The sequence below is a fragment of the Asterias amurensis genome, chromosome 6, assembly GCF_032118995.1.
Source record: "Asterias amurensis chromosome 6, ASM3211899v1".
Taxonomy (NCBI): domain Eukaryota; kingdom Metazoa; phylum Echinodermata; class Asteroidea; order Forcipulatida; family Asteriidae; genus Asterias; species Asterias amurensis.
Window position 1 is genome coordinate 24,293,937 of NC_092653.1, and position 20,063 is coordinate 24,313,999.

Below are 20,063 nucleotides of genomic sequence, written 5' to 3' on the forward strand. Positions count from 1 at the left end.
GCATACCATAACTGGAAAACGCTTCTTTTTAATGTTTGCCACCCATTTTATATAAAAACATCATACCATCACTAAAGCCCTATTAGTGAGGACAGTCTGTGCACACTAATAAATAGGGCTTTAATGGTGTGACATTTTAATATAAAAAGGGTGCATGGCAAACATTAAAAAGAAGAGTTTTGTTAGGCTTTTTTCCTCATGCACATTCTAAATTTTTCAGGCAGAATTTTCTTTGCAAAGAGCACAAGACAAATGGCACTGTATGTAATAACTAGGGATCGTCTTCAAGATGATTAGCCTATAATTGTATTTGTAGCATAGGAATGTTGGACAGACATTTCATCCATAAATTGCAGGAAAGGCATATTAATATAAAAAGAGTGCAACAAATTTGACCCCTTGGGCCTATCCCAGTAAGGAATGCTATCCCAGTAAGGAATGTTTCCAGGCAAAACCAAAGCAACTGTGTGGGTACTCAAGAAACTATAGAGAATTATCTTGGAAGACATATCGGACAGATAGGCCCATGTGTCACACTGTCTGTCCATGTTCAACAAACAAAATTCATACCGTCTTAAAAACCTAAAAGTTATCTTTGTTTTATAGATGACCACAGAAGGGGGCAACAGGTCTAAGCACCATTGTCCTACAATTAACTTTTGAGATAAATAAATTAATTGATTATTTGTCTCATCACTTTCTGGTTACCAAAACAAAATGTCTGTACATGTTACAAACAATTATGTATCAATTATTTCTTCAATAATAACACATTTACTGTTTGGTAAAGCACACACTATCATCAGCTGAGAATTGTTCAAAAGCAAACAAAATGAAGAGGAACTGTCTCTGTTGCCTTTTAATAGCATTGTTATAGCATGGAGGTAGGATTCATGGTTATAGCAACCCAAAAAACATTTTCCAAATATTTATTAAAATTTTACATCAAATTAACTAGGTATCCTCAGGAGAAATTCAATGGTGCAAACGCCACTGTCATGCTCGCAGCCCAGCCAGTTATCAGTCCCAAAAGTTTTCAATACTAATACTAATGTAATAGTATTTTACCAAAAAAATTATTTTACCAAAAAGGACCAATGAATGGACTGACCCACCTCAAAACAAGGGGAAGTATAGGCCTACATGTAGCTGTCAGTTCAAAATTATTTGGTTTCTTTAAGAATGTTGTTACGTTAGACTAGTACAACAATGCCGTCCGTTCGTTGGCTCAAGCATGTGAAAACTGAAAGTTCATAAAAGCACTTTCCTCGTGTGAAAAATACGGGAACGAAATGTTCTTCGGTCTTCTTTTCCCTAAGGCTATATAGGTCATTCTGCAGCGCTATCATGAGCTACGAATTGTACAGTAGTTACCCCTCAACTTTAATTTTATGTAAACTAATGAAAAACACACTAAAAACACGTTACAAAATACTTTTTCGATGAACTAAAATGTTTCAACTTACCGCCACATGTACACCACGATTAGAAGGACTAGTTCAGGGCGTTACACTCGTAGGTAATGTACATATCTTAGAACTGGGGACCAGACTAATTCAGTCTTGCTTGGCGTAGGCCGAATGACATATTATTAGACTTGATAGTAGTCGCTGATCCCAATATTTGCATCATAGGCGAAGCCCCCCCCCCCCCATAAAAAAGGGGGGGGGGTATGGAAAAATTAGTCTTACCGTCTGTTTTTTCATTTGTTGATTGGGGGGGGGGGGGGGTCGTCATAACAGGTCTTTCTACAAAAGGAAGCCTACAAAAATTGACTCATTTATTTACTTGAAAATAAATTTTGTAAAGTTAAATAATCATGTTGAAAATAAGTATAACAAGACAATAATCAATTATTTTCTTTGACATTAATTCACATAAGCTACATGTTCTTCCTTTCAGCATCATTTTGAATGTTAACTGTATTCAGCTTTGCAAACAAAACGAACCTTATTAAACAAATTCAAACACAATCAAGTATAAGTTTAAATACAAATTTTATTTGTTAAAAAACATATCCATTCACCTTCAAATCTTGTATAATTTAAACAAAAAATTGAAACTTCATAATTTGACATAGTATTGACATTATTACAATCAAAACATTTCAAAACAATTCCTTTATCTTTTTTCAACCCTCGGTTTTTACAAAGTAAATTAAGTAGTTTGAAGGCAGTGGACACTATTGGTAATTACTCAAAATAATTATTGCCATGAAACCTCACTTGGTAACGAGTAATGGGGAGAGGTTGGTAGTATAAATCATTGTGAGAAAAGGCTCCCTTTGAAGTGACGTAGTTTTGGAGAAAGAAGTAATTTTCCACGAATTTGATTTCGAGACCTCAAATTTAGAACTTGAGGTCTCAAAATCAAGCATCTGAAAGCACACAACTTTGTGTGACAAGGGTGTTTTTTTCTTTCATAGTTATCTTGCAACTCCGACGACCGATCGAGCTCAAATTTGCACAGGTTTCGTTATTTTATGTAAATGTTGAGATACACCAAGACAATTACCAATAGTGTCCACTGTCTTTAATGCAGCAACAAAATGCAGAAACTGCCTGACATATTTCCCATAGAAAACTAATGCTGTCAATGGAGAAAAAAAACCACCAACTTAGTGTATTTGTTTATACAATCACTCATACAAGTGGTATCAGATTTAAAAACTTGACAAATGTTACCACATTAACAATAATCATGTGCTCTCCAAGGGATTACAGTTTGCCCTTCAACTTGTTGGTTTGTAGTGCTATAAGTTCATTGATTGCATCTTCATAATTGTAATGATCAAAAGAATTTGAAAAGAATGAATCAAAATCAACAAATAAATATTTGTTTTAGAAAAAGAATGTTTCTTTTCGCCAACCAAATACTTTGAAGGCCACTCTTGATCAATAAACATTCATACGCAAGAGGCAATTTGATGAAATCCACACAAAACAAACTAACAACCTTATATATAGTCCTGTGCAGGGGAATTGTTTCTTTGCAAGGCAGTAAATAACAAATATTGTAATGTAGTCTTACTCCATTGACGGTCAAGCAATTAATAACTGATTCGAAATAATCAGAAAGGAGAAGTCATCTCAAAGCAATTTTTGTAAATAGAGCTTAATCTACTTCCCTATACAACTTGAAGAAATAGTTGGGTAAATTCTTTTTTGGAGGCGACATTTTAAAACAAGTAATAATAATTTTCATTTCCTTTTTTTTCATCAAAAAGAGCAGCTGTCGAGTTTATTTATTTATTTATTTTATTACACTTCCAACAGCACCATTATTGCCAAATACATGAATAGGAATAAGAAATTATAAAAAATGTTCAGTTGTGCGAGTAAAACCCCAATGGGACTAACCCTTGCAATCAGGGCCCAATTTCATAGCGCTCCTTAGCGGCCGATATTGTGCTTACTGTGCAATTTCTTTTTCATAGCGCTGCTAACCGTATAGCACACGAAAAGGCATGCTAACCTTCCGGTGCTTACCGCACGAAAATCAATGACGTCACAATGCAAACCCACGGTAAACACACAATATGGCCGCCCAATTTTTCTGCTAACCTGTGAAATACGCTAAGGCTTAAGCAAATTTTTCTGCTACAGTAAGCACGCAAGTTTGCTTACCGTTAAGCAGCGCTATGAAATTGGGCCCTGGTAGGGACAGAAAACCCAATCAACAAGCAAGGCTCTGGGCCCAATTTCATGGCTCTGCTTACCGTAAACACAGAATCGGCGCTTACGGAAGCAGGGAATTCTGTGCTTACGGCAAGCATGATTCACGGGTTAGCAGTGAATTTTGGCTTCTGCGCGTGCGTACTCCGTGTTACTAGGCACTCTATGCTTACAAGGCTAGCGCAGAAATTCGGCGCTTGCACGTAAGCGGGGAATCGTGATCGTAAGCGCAGAATTCGGCAGTAAGCAGAGCCATGAAATTGGGCTCTGGTCTGAGGTGAAAAGCAGGGAAATAAACCTACCACTTTGCCAACCTGATCCCCATTGAGTTGCTATATGCAATTAATTTCACTTATGCACCAATGTCAGACCATCGATTTATGACAAACATAAGTTACTGACAGACTTACAATTAAATTACTAGAACAATTTCTTCCAAAATTGATACCAAAAAATGAATACATTTTTTAGTAAAGTTATCTGCTCCGCACTATGGCCAGGTATATTGTCCAGAGGAAAGCAACGGCACTGGCGAAAAGCACTCGATACTGAAAAGAAAACAACAAGTAACTTTTAACTTTCTTCATGAGATAATAAAAAAACTTATTCATGGACTGAAAGTAAGTGCAAGACTATATTAACAATTTGGAGTTGAACAAAGAAACATTTACTTGAATAGAGCAGGATTTGAACCAATTACCTAGGAAAAGTGCTGGCTCTTTATTAACTGAGCGATCTAGCCCTTATGTTGGTAGTCTCCCTATTTTGTCAATATCTTTGTTTGGGGTGCTGTCAGAAGCCATACAACCGTTAACTGCTGTGAAGCCATGGATCACACCCAAGTGTTTAACACAATCTGGGAAACTTTATAAAATTAGATTGGTGAGCAAGACACGTGTACGAGCACTCCCAATGACATTCTGCACGATTCTGCCGCGCGTGTCAAATATACGCGCACGCATGACCGAGTTTGTCCGACCACAATCATTGCTGTGATTGGTCAAATGGGTGAACACGCACAGTTTGATTGACAGGCCGGATCGGTCCATTTAGACTTGTGAGGGCAGATATGGTTCTTGTTTGATTAGCTTGGAGCGCTACATATTTGGCAGCACTCGCTGTATAGTCCCAAAGAAACTGAGATGGTAAGGAATAAAATAAATGACCAAGTGACCAGGGTGACAGATTTGAGTGCTTTGTGAGAAGCCACTATTATTTATCAGGCCTTGAACTTCACTCTTGAAGGGCCCGGCAGTTTCCAGTTGGTAAGGGGTACTTCTTTGAGGAAAATGTAAAAGCACAGTGCACCACGGCAAATGCTGCGGGTGCTGTGGGTTAAAGGAACGTTACAGAATTGGTAAGAAATAAAAATCGTGAAGATCACAGATTTACATAAAACTTACACGGACTAATGATGATGATAGTATTTCAGAAATATTTCTGTCTGAAATGTTATATTTGATGAGAAATAAATAATCTAACTTCGCGTTTGGAGTTTATCGCTCAGTGAGCGTTTTATTTATTTTTATTTTGGCATCGATGCAATGCAAAATTTGTAATCGGTTTTTCACTATTCTTTCGTGACCCAGAAGGCCCGATCGATCTTAAACTTCTACAGAATTGTCAGTTTATGTATATGGTGGATTACATAAAGTGCTTACACTGCCAGTAATGTTCCTTTAACTCAAGGCCTGTGTTATACTTAATGGTACAATAAAACAAGACTCAATACTTAAGCATTACATACCTGAAGTGGGACGTAGTTTATATTGACGTATTGGAGAATGGTCCAGACTTTCCAGTTCATCTTCAGAGCTGTCCAGTAAGAGTGTTTGATAATGTCCACTGATGCTTTATGACCTTTGCCCTATTAAAAAGATGTTCAAAATATAAAAAGGTTCAAATAAATAGCTCAAATACCTCATTCCACAAAGTTCTATGAATAGAACTTTGTGGAATGAGGTATTTAACATTCACCAGCACTTTGCAGAGCAGTGAACAGGAGAAAGAACTACCTTCGTACATGTAACTTTGCCAATCCTTTCCTTTGATTTTTAAAGAATTAAAAGAGTTGCGTGTTGATGGGTGGTGTACTAGTTAATGACAGAAAACATGAGCTGTACACCTTTTATTGTGTTTTCTGTACAAACCACTGTTCTACTGTCCACTCGCAGTTTTTTTTTCCAAATGACAGTGTCACTTTTTTTAAAGGTGGGTTCATACTTAAGTAGTGAACTTATGTAAATACATGTACTGGTTTACAAGGTGTTGTGGTGCTATATGCAGCCAATCAAACCAGGAACACCAGGGCGGACCCCTCCTCTTTTCAATAATTGCACTGGGTTCTTTTGGGTGCAATACACAACCCACAGGATCAACATTCAACATGACCAAGCATTATGGTAAAAGACACAGGTGTCACGACTGGGACTCGAACTTACACCCTGCTGATCAAAAACACCAGCCGTCGATTTCACCAAATTCTTCCTAACTTAGAGTTAATCTTAGGACTTAGGACAAGTTAAGTTTTGTAACCATAGATGTTAGGATGCATTGAACACATTCTAAGTTAAGACAAGTTACTCGTCCTAAGTCGAGATAGGATTATTCCTAGTAGTTCGTGAAATCGGCTGCATAGCTTGAGTCCGATGCTCTTAACTGCTAGGCCAAGACACTATAATTAATTATTGTTATTTTCTCTCACCTCAAACATTGTAATCAGATAGAAGTAACCCAACAGGAATGGTGGAGCCACGACAAATCTGTCTACAATCACTTTCATGACCTTAGAGCCTTGGTCTTTGCCTGGTACCATTCGCTCAAGCCATCGGTAGAAATGATGTGTTACAGGTCCTGTGTAGAAGACACTACATGGGAAAGCCAATAAAGGGGAATTAATGGAGAGCTCATTACTTTTAGACACTGGACACCTTTTTTAATTGTCAAAGACCAGTCAGTTTTCACTTGGTGTATCTCAACATATGCAAAGAATAGCAAACATGTAAAAAAATGATCTCAATTGGTCATCGAAGTTGCAAGATACTGATAATGATGGAAGAAAAAATACCCTTGTCACGCAAAGTTGTGTGCTTTTAGATGCCTGATTTCGAGACCTCAAAATCTAATTCTGAGGTATCAAAATCAAATTAAAATATTTTTAGTTGAAAATTCAATTTTACTTCTTTCTCAAAAACTATGTTACTTCAGATGGAGCCGTTTCTCACAATGTTTTATACTATCATCAATAGCTCTCCATTGCTTGTTACCAAGTCATATGTTTTTATGGCCCCCCCCCCCATTTTTTTTGTAACTTCTATCTGAAAGATTACACATTGTAAGATGGTAATGGTGTAATCTTGTATTTGGCCTGAAACGTCCCCGTCAGATTTGTGAGGGTTGGTGTCTGTTTTGTGAATACTTTACGTCAGCACTGTAATCAGCTGAAACTTTCACACCTACCTTTAGTTGTAAATTTTTGCAAGAATATTTACTTGTTTCAAATTGTATCTAAATAAGTATCAATTCAGTTACAAACAATGTAAAGAAAATAAAATCTTTAAAAAGTGTTATTGTTATTCTTACCCTGTGGCAGCAAATGCACCTATTGTCCTCCATGCTATCGGTGCGTCCCAACCACCCATCAACTTCTGTGCCAGGATGTTGGCACATGATGATACCGTTCCACTGTATGTAAATAATAAACAATAATTTAAAGTTTCTGTTGTTTACTACACTTGCAGTGGCAATGAATATACACAAGGCATGAAGCCCTCACATAACAATTACTTTTATAGTGTTGCCAATGCCATAAATAAACGCATATCGGAACACCTTTCTTCATAATTTCAGCTAATCATCAAAGAAAGAGGGTGCTAATGCTATAAATATGTTAGTTGCGATAACGTAACCCTCCTCCTGCCCCATTTTTACCACTTTCAAAAATCATGACACAAATTCTGAGGGTACGAACTTAATCCACAATGTCTAATGCAGCCTGCCATAATACTCAAAACACCATTTAGAATATATTTTGAAGAAAAATGGACAAAAACTTACCAGATCCCGGAGCGAATTCCCAGGTTCATATTTTGAACCTGTCGCATCAAACGCATTATTTTGTTGTTGGGCTAAACCATTCTGTAAAAGGGGTGTTACAATGTTGCAGTCCGCGTGCGCGCTGTCCGTTTGCATTGCACGCCGTTGACTCATAATGGCGCGCACGCACTGTAGCACTGCAACATTGTAACACCCCTTTTACAGAATGGTTTAGCCCAATAACAAAATAATGCGTTTGCAAAGCGATGCGACAAGTTGAAAATATGAACCTGGGATTTCGCTCCGGGATCTGGTAAGTTTTTGTCCATTTTTCTTCGAAATATTTCCTAAATGGTGTTTTGAGTATTATGGCAGGCTGCATTAGACATTAGCGGATTAAGTTTACCCTCAGAATTTGTGTCATGATTTTTGAAAGTGGTAAAAATGGGGCAAATCTGGTGACTAGCTGTCAAAATTGTACGTGTTGGACCAGACCAACCGTTTCCAATCAAAAGAATCTTGTAACCCTCCGGCCTGGCGGCCGTCGGGAGGAGGGTTACGTTATCGCAACTATATAGACATGATAAATATGTAAGCTATAGTTTTGTAAACTTTCGCATCATCTTATCGTTCTTACAATACCAAGGTAGAAATTAAGATACATTTTCTTTTTTAATGAATATTAATTAAAAAGTTAAATAAAAGATAATAGTAACTTATGGTCATTTGAATTTGATGCTGTGGATTATTTATGTAAATGTAATTATTTTTATGAATAATTAATAGTCTAAATTATAAACAACTTGTCATGACTGACTGCAACTAGCTGGTGGTGATGGCCAGTGGTCAAATTAACCTCAACCATAAACACGCCCCTTTTACTTTAGTTACATTTATGCGCCTACCACATTGTGCAATTCTCTGGCCCCACGTATGATTATCCGTACCCATGCATGCACCAATGCACACAGGCAAAGCAACTTGCATTGCCTGTGCATTGGTGCATTGCAAAGGCCCGCCGGAGCGCTCAGCCAGGGGGCGCTAGTGCCACACGGCCGGCGGCCTAAAGCAAGAGAAATACTCACCTCGTAATTGACTTTGTAGCTATTGGATAAGTTCGTAAAAGTCTCAGATATTGAATGAACAATTTCTTGTGTATTGGTTGGTCTTCTTCTGGTGGTTGAACCGACATTTTGGACCCAATTTCCCCTACTGCTCTCGCCGTGGTGGGTTGATAAACTCGTGTTTATTTACAGTTTTGTGACACATGACACAAGTTAGCCACTCATAACTTGTTTTGACGGCGACGAGATCATGTCTTGTCCTAGACGCCTTTATCAACTCGTCAATAATTAACGTGTAATAATTTTAGCAACCTGTCTATTTTATCTGGGAAGTCTTCTTTCAAGGCCAGTCCATTTTTAGTTTTAGGGTGGTGTTAAAGTGTATGGCTTCTTCACTGCTTGGTTGCAAAATATTTAGCAATGGTCCCGAAGTAAATAAAAAAAACAAAAAAAAACCATACAGTTGTCACAATGAGCTCTTGTATTTAAATACATGTTTTTGTAATTGACTTTTAGAAAAAATAATACCAACCCAAAAGTTTAAACCTTCTAATTCTACCTACTTTTGAGTGAACTGTTCCAATCGATTAACATAATACGATCTGAGTGATTTGATGCGGCCATGTTTGATCAACGTAATTTTGCTCACGTTCTTGCAGCTCGGAAGTGAACTTTTCTCACAAGAATTGTACACAATTTGTGTACATTTAATCATGTAAATGATATTATTTGTATAATTGAAATAAGTGGGAGACTCACATCATGGACAGTTTGGTACACCGGTTCCTCGTATGCTTCTTTTTACAAGGTAAAACTGCGATTGACGTATTTACAAAAACACCTTTTTTTTATAAACAAAACACAAGTGACAATTAATTCTCAGCATGTATGTGTACTGTGTAGGCTTTTAATAATTGTAACAGTAATGATTTTTACATGTAATTTAGTTAGTGAGCATCATCACAACATACACATCAAGTAATGGCAGAAGGGAAATAGGTTGGTTGAACAGGACTGACATTTTGAGGCTGTGCCCGTCATGCATGTACGTAGTGAATGCTCATTGTGTAGAAACACTACACTTCAAAAGAGTATTCATTGACAGGCAGCCATTAGATTTAGACTAGTTGTTGAACTAGAACTTACCTTAGATTTAGAAGATATTTTGCCAAAATAATAATAAAATAAAAAAAAGCTCACTCACGCCGGTCACCAAACAAAGTTTCAAACAAAAGTCTGACCAAACAAAATATTGGTCGAACTATAATCCGTCTCCGTTTGTTGTGCAAGTAAGTGAGTTTTCATACCTGTTTCATTTTTGTATTGTTGTACTATTGTTTACAGTTGTTCTGCTTCTAAGAATAAATGCTGTGCCAGGGCGATCAAACAACTCAACACCCATCCATCATGAGCCAAACAGTTGGGATGTGCCCCACTCAAGTAAGTAAACAACCTATTCCAGATTTTGCTACACTAGCTTGACGCATCCCTTATTGATTTTCATTCAAATGAATTGCATATTTCAAGTTCTTTACCTATTTATTTTTCACAGGTGCAGTTTGTAAAGAAGGATGGCACATGTACCAGCCCACTTTCTCTTGCTTTAAAAGTTTTGGGTCAGTCTTCGTACAGCAGAGTGCGTTAGACTTCTGCACAACGGCAGAAAGCCATCTGGCTACCGTCACGGAGCCTGAGCTGGACTACCTCGCTGCCTTGTCGTGGGTGGGTCAGGAATCGTCTCAGACATGGTGGATGGGGTATGAGATGCGTCAGGTCGGGGACAACTCCACAGAGTGGCAGTTGGTGGACGTGGCCGATAAAGGTGGTGACTTGGGCTGGATCGGCCTGAAAACTCCGACTGTTGAAACAGACGAGATAAAACTGTGTGTTTTACTAGCCCTTGAAGCAGACACCAAACAGTCAGCTTGGCATTTACAGTCGTGCACAGAGAAGTCAACTTTCTTGTGCAAACAAGGTAAGTTGGCTATTGAACAACATTGTCGCATATGTTCTCACTTTATTTTTTTATTTGATTACATATCCAACTGCCCAATTACAGGCCTTGCAATTCACTCTTGAAGGGGCACAGCAATTTTCCTCAGTTAAGGGGCACATCAATGAGGAAAATGTTTATTTGTTCAGGAACCTTGCACAGGGCACCAAAGCAAAAGCACAGGGCACTACGGCAATTGCTGTGAGTGAACTGGGTTATTTTGAGGCTTGCTATGTTTAAATACTATCAAAAGATCTCAATTACTCATTACTCCTTACTCAAGTAAGTTTTTATGCTAACAATTATGCTGAGTATTTACCAATAGTGTCCAGTGCCTTTAAAACTTTTTTGTACTTGTGTATTTCTTGTCCCTCAGATGCCCATAAAGTGTGTTTAGATCGTTCAGGCAATGAGATTTGGGAGGGTGAAAAATACATCCCTCCAGGATCTGATTCCTGCACATCCTGCCGCTGTGTTGCCGGCAAACCAGAGATGTGTCTAACCTCTATGTGTCAACAGCCCCCATGTGAGAACTACCAACCAGACCCAGACAAATGTTGTGAGTATATCTGCAAAGACGGTGGAGATGCAGACGATAAACCCAAGTGTAAGTATATTTCTAGTAAATAATTTGTGATACATACTTTGTGGTCTTGTGGATTGTTCTCCGCAATGCAAGCCCATATGCATGCATCCCAATGCACATGATCGACGCACAGAGGATTCTTGGTGAAATCCTATCCCAACAACACTGGCAAACATTCTGGTGTGCTGATTTTGAAGCAATGCGATACACAAGTATAAAACCTGGCGCAGTTACATGTAAATGGACCCTTTCCATGAAATATACTAATTACATTCACGCATGCGTACAGACCCTATTGGTTGGCAAATGCTATAGAGTTGTGCACTAAGCAGACGCGCAATCGCATATGCGTCATGCAGCCATTAGCCATGTACAAACAGCGCGATGTTCCCTCAATTTGCCAACCAAAATGTTAGTGCGCACGTGCTATGTGCAATTTACATATTTCAAGGGAAGGGTCTATTGCTGTGTGGTGTAAATCAGTTGAAGGAATTGGGTTTGAGCAAAGTAAATTAATATTTGAATTATACTATTATTCCTTGTGTGTCTGCAAAGTAAAGATTTGACTCGGTAAAACCTTGAGGTGTTCTCGATTGGACATTCATAACACTTACATTAATGTCTTCCTTCAACTGTGGTTTCTTGCAGCGGATATGTCCGACACCATGCGTTGGGTATTGACCATGCTGACATCCTTCATACTCTTAGGAATGATGCTCTTCATGGTGTATCGAATGCGCCAAAAGAGAATTGCTTATCTCCGATACAGTAAGTACACCATCAGAATGTAAATTTGTTTTTACTCTTACTTCAATGTGCATTAAGCACTGTATACTCAGTACTTTCCCGAGTTCTATGAACAAAATCCTCGGGCAAATCAAGCGGGTGGGATTCGAACCCATGATCTTTGCAATGCTAGAACATCTCAATGTTCTAAAACCATGTTTACCGATAGAATAGTCCCAACCTTATATTGACTCAACTTGAGTGTTTTATGTTTTAAATTTCAAATAGAAAGTTTGCATTGACATGACTTGTATTGCTCTTATCAGTATATGTCTCTGTACATTTCAATTGCTTTTACATTGTCATTTAGTAACAAATATTTTGACTATATTCTGTGTACTTATTGTTTGCTATTTGTGTGTTGCATATTAAAACATCTGTTTCACTGAACTTGAAACTTTCATGTTTTAAATTCTCAGAAAGTGTGCATTTTTTTTTAACCTCATCGTATGTTCGTGACATTGGCATTTTTACATCAATATATAAATGGTTTTATATTGATTTTACTTTTTTTTTATCAACATGAAATGGTTTCACATGCCAATTGCTTTTACAAATGTTATTGCTATATTTTAAATGTGTTTAAACTCATTGTCTCTGTGTATTGCATACATTATGGATTTATATTTGTTGTGATATTCCTAACCATATTCACATGTAGAATGTCCTCATTTTATTTATTGAATCAAACTTGATAACTAATGCATCTTAAATTCCCAGATCGAGATGCATTGAAATGAATTGCACATGGGGTGGTGAAATTTTATAGTTTCATTATTTCTGTCAGTATTTATACATTACATTTCTTTTATGTTGCTTTAACTGCGTCCTTTATTAAAAAAGTATTAGGCCTATTTAATCTTATTAGCGATTGTTCAGTATTAGGAAGCTGAAGAACATTTCCATTATTTTATTAAGTTTAAATTTATGAAAAATATAGGCCTAGATGTATGGAATACAATTTCTGTAATTTCTTATGTTTTTTATATCAGATAAGTGTAGTTCTATAAAGATTTTACAATGTGTCGCTGTAACAAAATGCTTAAATATTGTAGTAAATGTCAATTTCTGAAACTCTTTTTTTATGAAACTGAGCCTCCTTTAACCAGTACACATGACATGTTTGTTCGCAGGGGCCCAGCAAATGCGAGAGGGTAGTATGATGGACTTTGAGCCAGGGAGTGGTCCACCACCAATACCCAACATGGACGACTTCGATGGTGCCGTCTTCAGAGAGCCACCACCACCATATTCGTAAGAGTTAAAAAACTACTTCAGTAGTTACTGTAACTTTTCTACTGTGACTAAAAAGTTGCATCCCCTGGTTGCCACTTCTTAGGCTACATGTATATCATAGACTTGGGTGTGGTCCCTGGCTACATGGCAGTTTTTACAGTTGTATGGCTTCTGAAAACTGGCAACAAGATATTGACAAAATAGGGAGACCGCTATCGTAGGGCTAGATACACTGTAGGTCAGTTGGTAGAGGTGGTTTTTATTTACATGCCAAAAAAAATAATCAAAAGAGTGGAAATGGATTCTAGATAGAACAAAATCCACAAGGCTACTCAGCGATTCAACACTGTAGGTTGTTCATCAAATCTCGGAACTGCATTTTGATTATTCCTTTTTTTTTTCTTCTTCTTTTCTTGTCTTTAGATTTTTAAAAGATGAGCGTCACATTCCAGTAGAACAACCTCCGCCTTACATTTCCACGGTGGGTCTCCAAATGGATATCAACAGAAATCGTGACAGGAGGAGCAGTTTCCTTCAAAACAGCGACGCCATGGCTCTACTGGAGGGCTCCGTCAGCTCTGAACCAAACACACCCACACTCGTTACAGGTACAGATTTTCTTAGAGAATAAACAGCAGTCAGGTTGGCGTAACTAAAGTAAAGTCTGTCCCTAGCCAAGATGGCTGATCAGGCTGATGTTAATAACCTTGGCATAGTGACTGGGAATACTAGTATTCCAGCTTGACAGAATGCCAGTCCATGGCAGTTTACTCCCCATCTCTCACAGTTACCCATTTGTACTCCTGGTTGGAGAGAAGCAGTTATGATAAAGTGCCTCTAAGGATTGACCAGGCCAGGATTCGAACCCACATTCTGTAAATCACATAATCTTGATTCCACTGCCCTAGACTACTCCATGGGTTGGAGTAGTTGTGTCTTTCCCCACTTTCCACCTCTGGGACCCCAATTCTAATCCCACCATAGAGACTATGTGGATTGGGTTTTCAGTCCCTACCTGAGTGTGGGTTTCCCTGGATTAATTCTCTATTTCCCTTCTTGTAGGTGTTCCAGTAATTCTACCTAGCCCCCCTGCCTACACCAGCAGTACTGAAAACAGCAATGTGTCGTCACCTCAGACAGAGCAAAGCACTCCAGGGGGAGAAAGTTCAGTTGTCACAACGCCCTCTCATCATATGATACTACCATCCATCAACACTACTGTGTGAAACAGACTTCTTGTATTAACGTTAGCACAAATGTTAATAATGTAAAGCTGAGTGGAGAAGTTTTTTCTTTGTGTCCTTCACACTAACTTATGACATCCTTATTGCTTTTGTGTTCAAGTCATAAACCAGGTGGCAGGATGCATACAAAGTCAATAGGATAGAAATATCTATAATTTAAAATTTTATTTGTTAATTATTTAAGTAGATTGACTTTATTTTTTTGTATTGATGTAAAGTTTTTGTCAGTAGAGCTGTCAGTAGCTGTAATAAGGACACTGACGCTAATAATTCTTGCATTATTTTGCGGGTCTGAGACCACTGAGGACTGGTTTTCTACTCTATGTATGATCTGGGACCACTGTGCTCTATTAACTTTTATTACAAATACAGGTAAAACCAAGATGTGCACCACACTTTATAGCACAGGGATATTGGCTTCCCATTACCCTAAAGCTGCTTTAAACAAAAAAGGCCAAAATAGTACATCCTTTTTATTTTAACCAACTCACACCTATTATTTCCATGTTATTACAGTTCCAAACAGTGGACAATACTTTTATAACTCGATCAACACGTTTTTGATTACAATACTTGATTATAATACCTGAATGTGGTATACCTGATTGTGGTGGTGTACCTGATGAAGGTGATATATCTGATTTATACCCGATTACATGTATTGCGGTGTAATAGTGGTGTACCTGATTACAATACCTTACGTTAATACCTGATTGTGGTGGTATACCTCATTATGGATGTTAGTGCTATACCTGGGCCCAATTTCATAGAGCTGCTTCAGCAAAAGCACAAAAATAGCTTGCTTATTTTAAACATGTTACTGGCAAAAATTTCTTGCCATGTACTTTGCTTGTGACCAATATTTAGCTGTTGTTTACTTAGCATAACAATTGAGCGGAGTCTTAGCCGGTAATCTGATTTTACAAAGCAAAGGTTTTTTTGCTTTTAAAAGCAAAATTTTTTGCTTAAGCAGCTCTATGAAATTGGGCCCTGATTGTTATAGGGAGGTTTCACACGCAAATGGATACGCATACGCAAACATTTAGCTATCCGTAACCTACCTACATGTAGCAAGCAGGTTATCAGTGTCGTCTGCACGTATAGCGGATAGCGAGTAGCGTATGACGTCATACGTATCCGTCGCACTAACCGTATCTGTTCGCATGCGAAACCTCCCTAATACCTCGAGGTGGTACATGTATACCTGACAGGGGTCGAAATTAAGTGTATTTCCATGGTAGTCAGCAGGGCTAGTGACCAATAATTTTTAGTAGCCCTGATTAGATTTTGGTAGCCCGAAAGACACATTATGTCTCGCGTCACGGCTCAAACTTTACAATACACCAATAACATAGTTCTTTATTGTTTGTGATGATGATTTCTGCATTATTTTTCCACTAGCCCGTCGGGCTATCAAACTGGAAAAATGAGTAGCCCGGCTGTAAATCTGGTAGTCCCGGGCTAGCGGGCTAGTGGCAATTTCGACCCCTGCCTGATTATGGATGTATAATAGTGGTCTACCTAATTATAATACCTGATTATGGATGTCGAGGTATAGGCCTACCTTATTATAGATGTATAATGGTAGTATCCCTGATTATATGACATGAAGGTGGTATACACTGATTAAAGGTTGTACATTATGGGGCCAATCACATAGAGCTGCTTCAGCAAAAACTTGCTTAAGCATGAAAATAGCTCGCTTATTTTACACATGTTACTGGCCAAAATTTCATGCCACATACATTGCTTATGACTAGTATTTAGCTGCTATTTACTTGGCATAACAATTGAGTGGAGTCTTGGCCGGTAATCTGATTTTACTAAGCAATGAATTTTGTGCTTAAGCAGCTCTATGAAATTGGGCCCTGGTGGTCTGTAGACAACTCTGACATGAATGGCATAATATATGATTGTCAATCAAACAGTCATTCACATCGGATGTAAATAACTAGTAAATAGCAATCTCTAACAATTTTATAATGCACTATTATCTCACAATGAATTTCTTACTCGGAATTTGTAAAAATTAAAACTGCTGTAATTCCTTTCTCCCCTCAACTTTTGTTTTGTTTTATTAATAGTGCTTTTGGTGTTATGTTATTCTTTGTTAAAAAAAAATAGCATCATATTTGTCTTTCCACTTGTTAAGCTTGTAAGATTTTGAAAGCGTGTACAGTATTTAGTATTTTTGGTTGCATTTAATTTATGTTGAGGGAAGAACTATCAATAGTTTTTGGAATAATCGATATAGATTGAAGCAATAAATCAATACAAGGCTTGAATTTTACCAATCTATTAAAGGCAGTGGACACTATTGGTGTTTTTCAAAGACTAGTCTTCTCACTTGGTGTGTCTCAACATATGCATAAAATAACAAACCTGTGAAAATTTGAGCACAATTGGTCATCAAAGTTGCGAGATAATAATGAAAGAAAAAACACCCTTGTCACACGCAGTTGTTTGCTTTCAGATGCTTGATTTCGAGACCTCAAATTCTAAACTTGAGGTCTCGAAATCAAATTCGTGTAAAATTACTTCTTTCTCGAAAACTACATCACTTCAGAGTGAGCCGTTTTAACAGTGTTTTATACTATCAACCTCTCCATATTACTTGTTACCAAGTAAGGTTTTATGCTAATAATTATTTTGAGTAATTACCACTAGTGTCCACTGCCTTTAAGCCCCCCTTACCTTACCTTAGCAACTGCCTATAGCAACAGAAATCTAGCACCAGTGTAACCTAACCAAGGCTGGAAAAAAAAGTAGTCTGGTTCCTTTTCAGTGCAATGAATACAATATGTTACTGTTGTGGATATACAGGGAACATAACCAAGATGGTACACATGTAGCACAATAGAATGCTTTCAGTAACCGGGGTACAGGCATCTTGCTAGGCGGTATGAGCACAATCAAAATGGTACTTGAGTTGTAATTTGATTACATGTTCGAGTTCTGTGTACATTATAAGTACTACATGTACAACACTTTTGTGTGCACATTGCCTCAATGCAAGTGGATGAAATGTGCCCTATAATATTGTAATGCGTGCGAGACAGACAGTGATCGAGTTTATGCGGTGTGTTATTGGATGCTCTAGAACACATACATGTAGGTTGCTTTTCATGTATCATGTTCCACCAGACGATGATGATGTAGCGCCATTTTGTACAGTGTTGTTCTAGACTGATCCCTGCTGAAAGGGGGCGTGTGATCTTGTTCCGAGTGTATTGTTCTCGAGTTGTGTTCTCATTGTCGGGTGCGTGTGAACACTGCGCTCGGGCCAAGAACACACCGCCGGAACTCGGCCAGTATACATGTATTGTCCATCAGCCGAAAATAGTTACAGTTTTACTCGCTAAAGTCATTCGCATACAATAATTATGATAAAACTAAAAACAACCGGCAGTTGCTTAGTTAGGGTTTGTAGCTGGGTAGGGCGAGTGTGGGTGTTGTACTCATGTTGTAATGATTAAAGAAAGTGTAAATTCATAACGTATTATGCTATTAACACTGGGTCAAAGGTTGGGAGGCATAAAGTGTACATAAAGTGGAAATAATTTTTTTTTTTAACTAATCGATCAATTTGAAAGTTTAGAGCATGTAGACAAAAAACAGGCATATCTCTAAAGCTTTTGCAGCTGCTCTTATAATAGTAAATGTATAAATCATTGAGGAAAAGGGAGACTTTCATAAATCAGTTATTTAGTTGCCAGTCAATAAATCCTAGACTTCATTTCAAATAATGAGTTCACGGTTAAGACTGCAGTTATGTTCTCTTCATCAACAAACCAAAACACAGCAATATAAAAACGTCTGCCTATAAAAAAAAACATTAATCACATTCAAGCCAATACTAAATAAATCCTTGTATGTACTTTCTTTATTAATTTTGTGACCATCTACTGTATATCTATGTACTTGTGCATGTATTTGACGTCTACGATGTATATCAATCCCATAGACGCCATTGTTATCGGCAACTTGGGTTTTGCCTTTGAGCTGTGTCCAAGCTTTTTAACTTCTCTATGCAGCTAAATGGTTCACCAACTAATCATCAAAAGACATTCATTGCCATGTAATTCATGAATAATGCAGGAATAGTGGTGTATTACATAATAAAAGCATAACTATAGAACTTGTTCAAATTGAGGGGTCATTCACAATTATCATTTTCATGACTGTAATTCGTATGCTTGGGAGGAGGGTTGTGAAAACTGAAAGAAATTAAATAGATCTAAAAAATATGTTTTTGATAAGTATTTTACTTTCAAATGCAGGCAAGAGCTGCCCTCATACGGATAGTGTGATTTGATATTATTAAGCTCACAGGGTTAAAATTATTGAATTAATTATAGTTCCATCAAAAGGACCTTAAAAATGTATAATTGTTAAACAAAATCAACTATTTCTTTTCTTGAACCTTAGCACTGTAAAGTTTTTTTTTCTCTTCAGAAATAGTTAATTGGATTAAATAACCATGTTAGCTGTGGGCTAAAAGGTCACTTGGACAATTTTCCATTGTTTTGGGTTTGAGGGATTATAGTTGAACAATGTTTATTTGTTATAGATTTATTTTATTTCTATCTTAAAAAATGCAGACATTTTGCTTTCATTGTTAAAAAATAAATACATTGTTGAAACTATATAGACAAAAATAGTCCTTGGTTGGTCTGGCACTATAAGGGTTGTAAGATGTTAGCTTTTGTGAATACAGACTGTACTTGCATCGACTAATTAAAGTTTGATTAGTAGTATTGTAGAATAAGTTGTCATTGGCCTTTGATTCCTGGTAGTCATTATCATAAAGACCCTTTTGTTATGAATTTGCAGATCAGAAATAATATCCTCATTCTGTTTAGACATCACAAGCTCAAATTGTTTTCCCTTTCACTTACATCATCATAAAGTCACAAGACACTTAACTGAATGGGACATAAAGCCGATGGTCCCATGTGTTGTGTAATGCACGTTAAAGAACCCAGGGGCCAATTTCACAAAGAGTTAGGACTTGTCCTATCTCCAGTTAGGACGAGTAACTCTTCCTAGCTTAGGATTAATCTTGAGGTCTGCATGCTACAGTGCAGGGTTGGGACTCGTCCCAAGTCCTTAAGATTAGTCTTAAGTTAACAAGAGTTTTGTCAAATCGACGGCAGTGCACTTATTGTATAAAGGAGAAGGGGCTCGCCTCGGTGTTCCTGCTAGGATTAATCTCGCGTTAGGACGAGTAACCCGTCCTAACTTCAATGGGTTCAATGCGTCCTAACGTCTTGGATACAGAACTTAAATCGTCCCAAGTCCTAAGATTAATTCTAAGTTAGGAAGAGTTTGGTGTAATCGTCGGCTGGTCTATTAGGCTGCATATTGCGCCACAGCACCTTGTAAACCATTAATTGATGCTACAAAGGAATAGGTCTCATACTTCAATATGTAGCTCCACATACC

General features: G+C 37.6%; 2 protein-coding genes across 2 annotated transcripts; one reads left to right on the forward strand and one right to left on the reverse strand.

Annotated features, from left to right (window-relative positions):
* Positions 1-2,021: 2,021 nt before the first annotated feature.
* Positions 2,022-9,012, reverse strand: LOC139938122 (peroxisomal membrane protein 2-like). The gene is made up of 5 exons (XM_071933502.1): positions 8,795-9,012; positions 7,257-7,358; positions 6,379-6,541; positions 5,422-5,541; positions 2,022-4,222 (listed from the first exon to the last, which is right to left on the reverse strand). Exons 1-5 carry the CDS (start codon positions 8,899-8,901, stop codon positions 4,151-4,153), a joined length of 564 nt encoding a protein of 187 aa, XP_071789603.1. The 5' UTR covers positions 8,902-9,012; the 3' UTR covers positions 2,022-4,150.
* Positions 9,013-9,389: 377 nt separating this feature from the next.
* Positions 9,390-19,380, forward strand: LOC139938123 (integral membrane protein DGCR2/IDD-like). Its single transcript, XM_071933503.1, has 8 exons — positions 9,390-9,581; positions 10,118-10,213; positions 10,326-10,748; positions 11,143-11,373; positions 12,001-12,120; positions 13,272-13,392; positions 13,798-13,982; positions 14,437-19,380. Exons 1-8 carry the CDS (start codon positions 9,536-9,538, stop codon positions 14,598-14,600), a joined length of 1,386 nt encoding a protein of 461 aa, XP_071789604.1. The 5' UTR covers positions 9,390-9,535; the 3' UTR covers positions 14,601-19,380.
* Positions 19,381-20,063: the final 683 nt, after the last annotated feature.

Excerpts from the sequence above, each read along its gene's own strand:
- LOC139938122 (XM_071933502.1), bottom strand. The coding sequence starts at position 8,901 with ATGTCGGTTCAACCACCAGAAGAAGACCAACCAATACACAAGAAATTG. Across the intron at positions 6,542-7,256 it reads GGTGCATTTGCTGCCACAGG|TGTCTTCTACACAGGACCTG; the intron begins GTAAGAATAACA and ends TTTCCCATGTAG. Across the intron at positions 4,223-5,421 it reads TAAACTACGTCCCACTTCAG|TATCGAGTGCTTTTCGCCAG; the intron begins GTATGTAATGCT and ends TTTTCTTTTCAG.
- LOC139938123 (XM_071933503.1), top strand. The coding sequence starts at position 9,536 with ATGGACAGTTTGGTACACCGGTTCCTCGTATGCTTCTTTTTACAAG. Across the intron at positions 10,749-11,142 it reads AACTTTCTTGTGCAAACAAG|ATGCCCATAAAGTGTGTTTA; the intron begins GTAAGTTGGCTA and ends CTTGTCCCTCAG. Across the intron at positions 12,121-13,271 it reads AATTGCTTATCTCCGATACA|GGGCCCAGCAAATGCGAGAG; the intron begins GTAAGTACACCA and ends GTTTGTTCGCAG.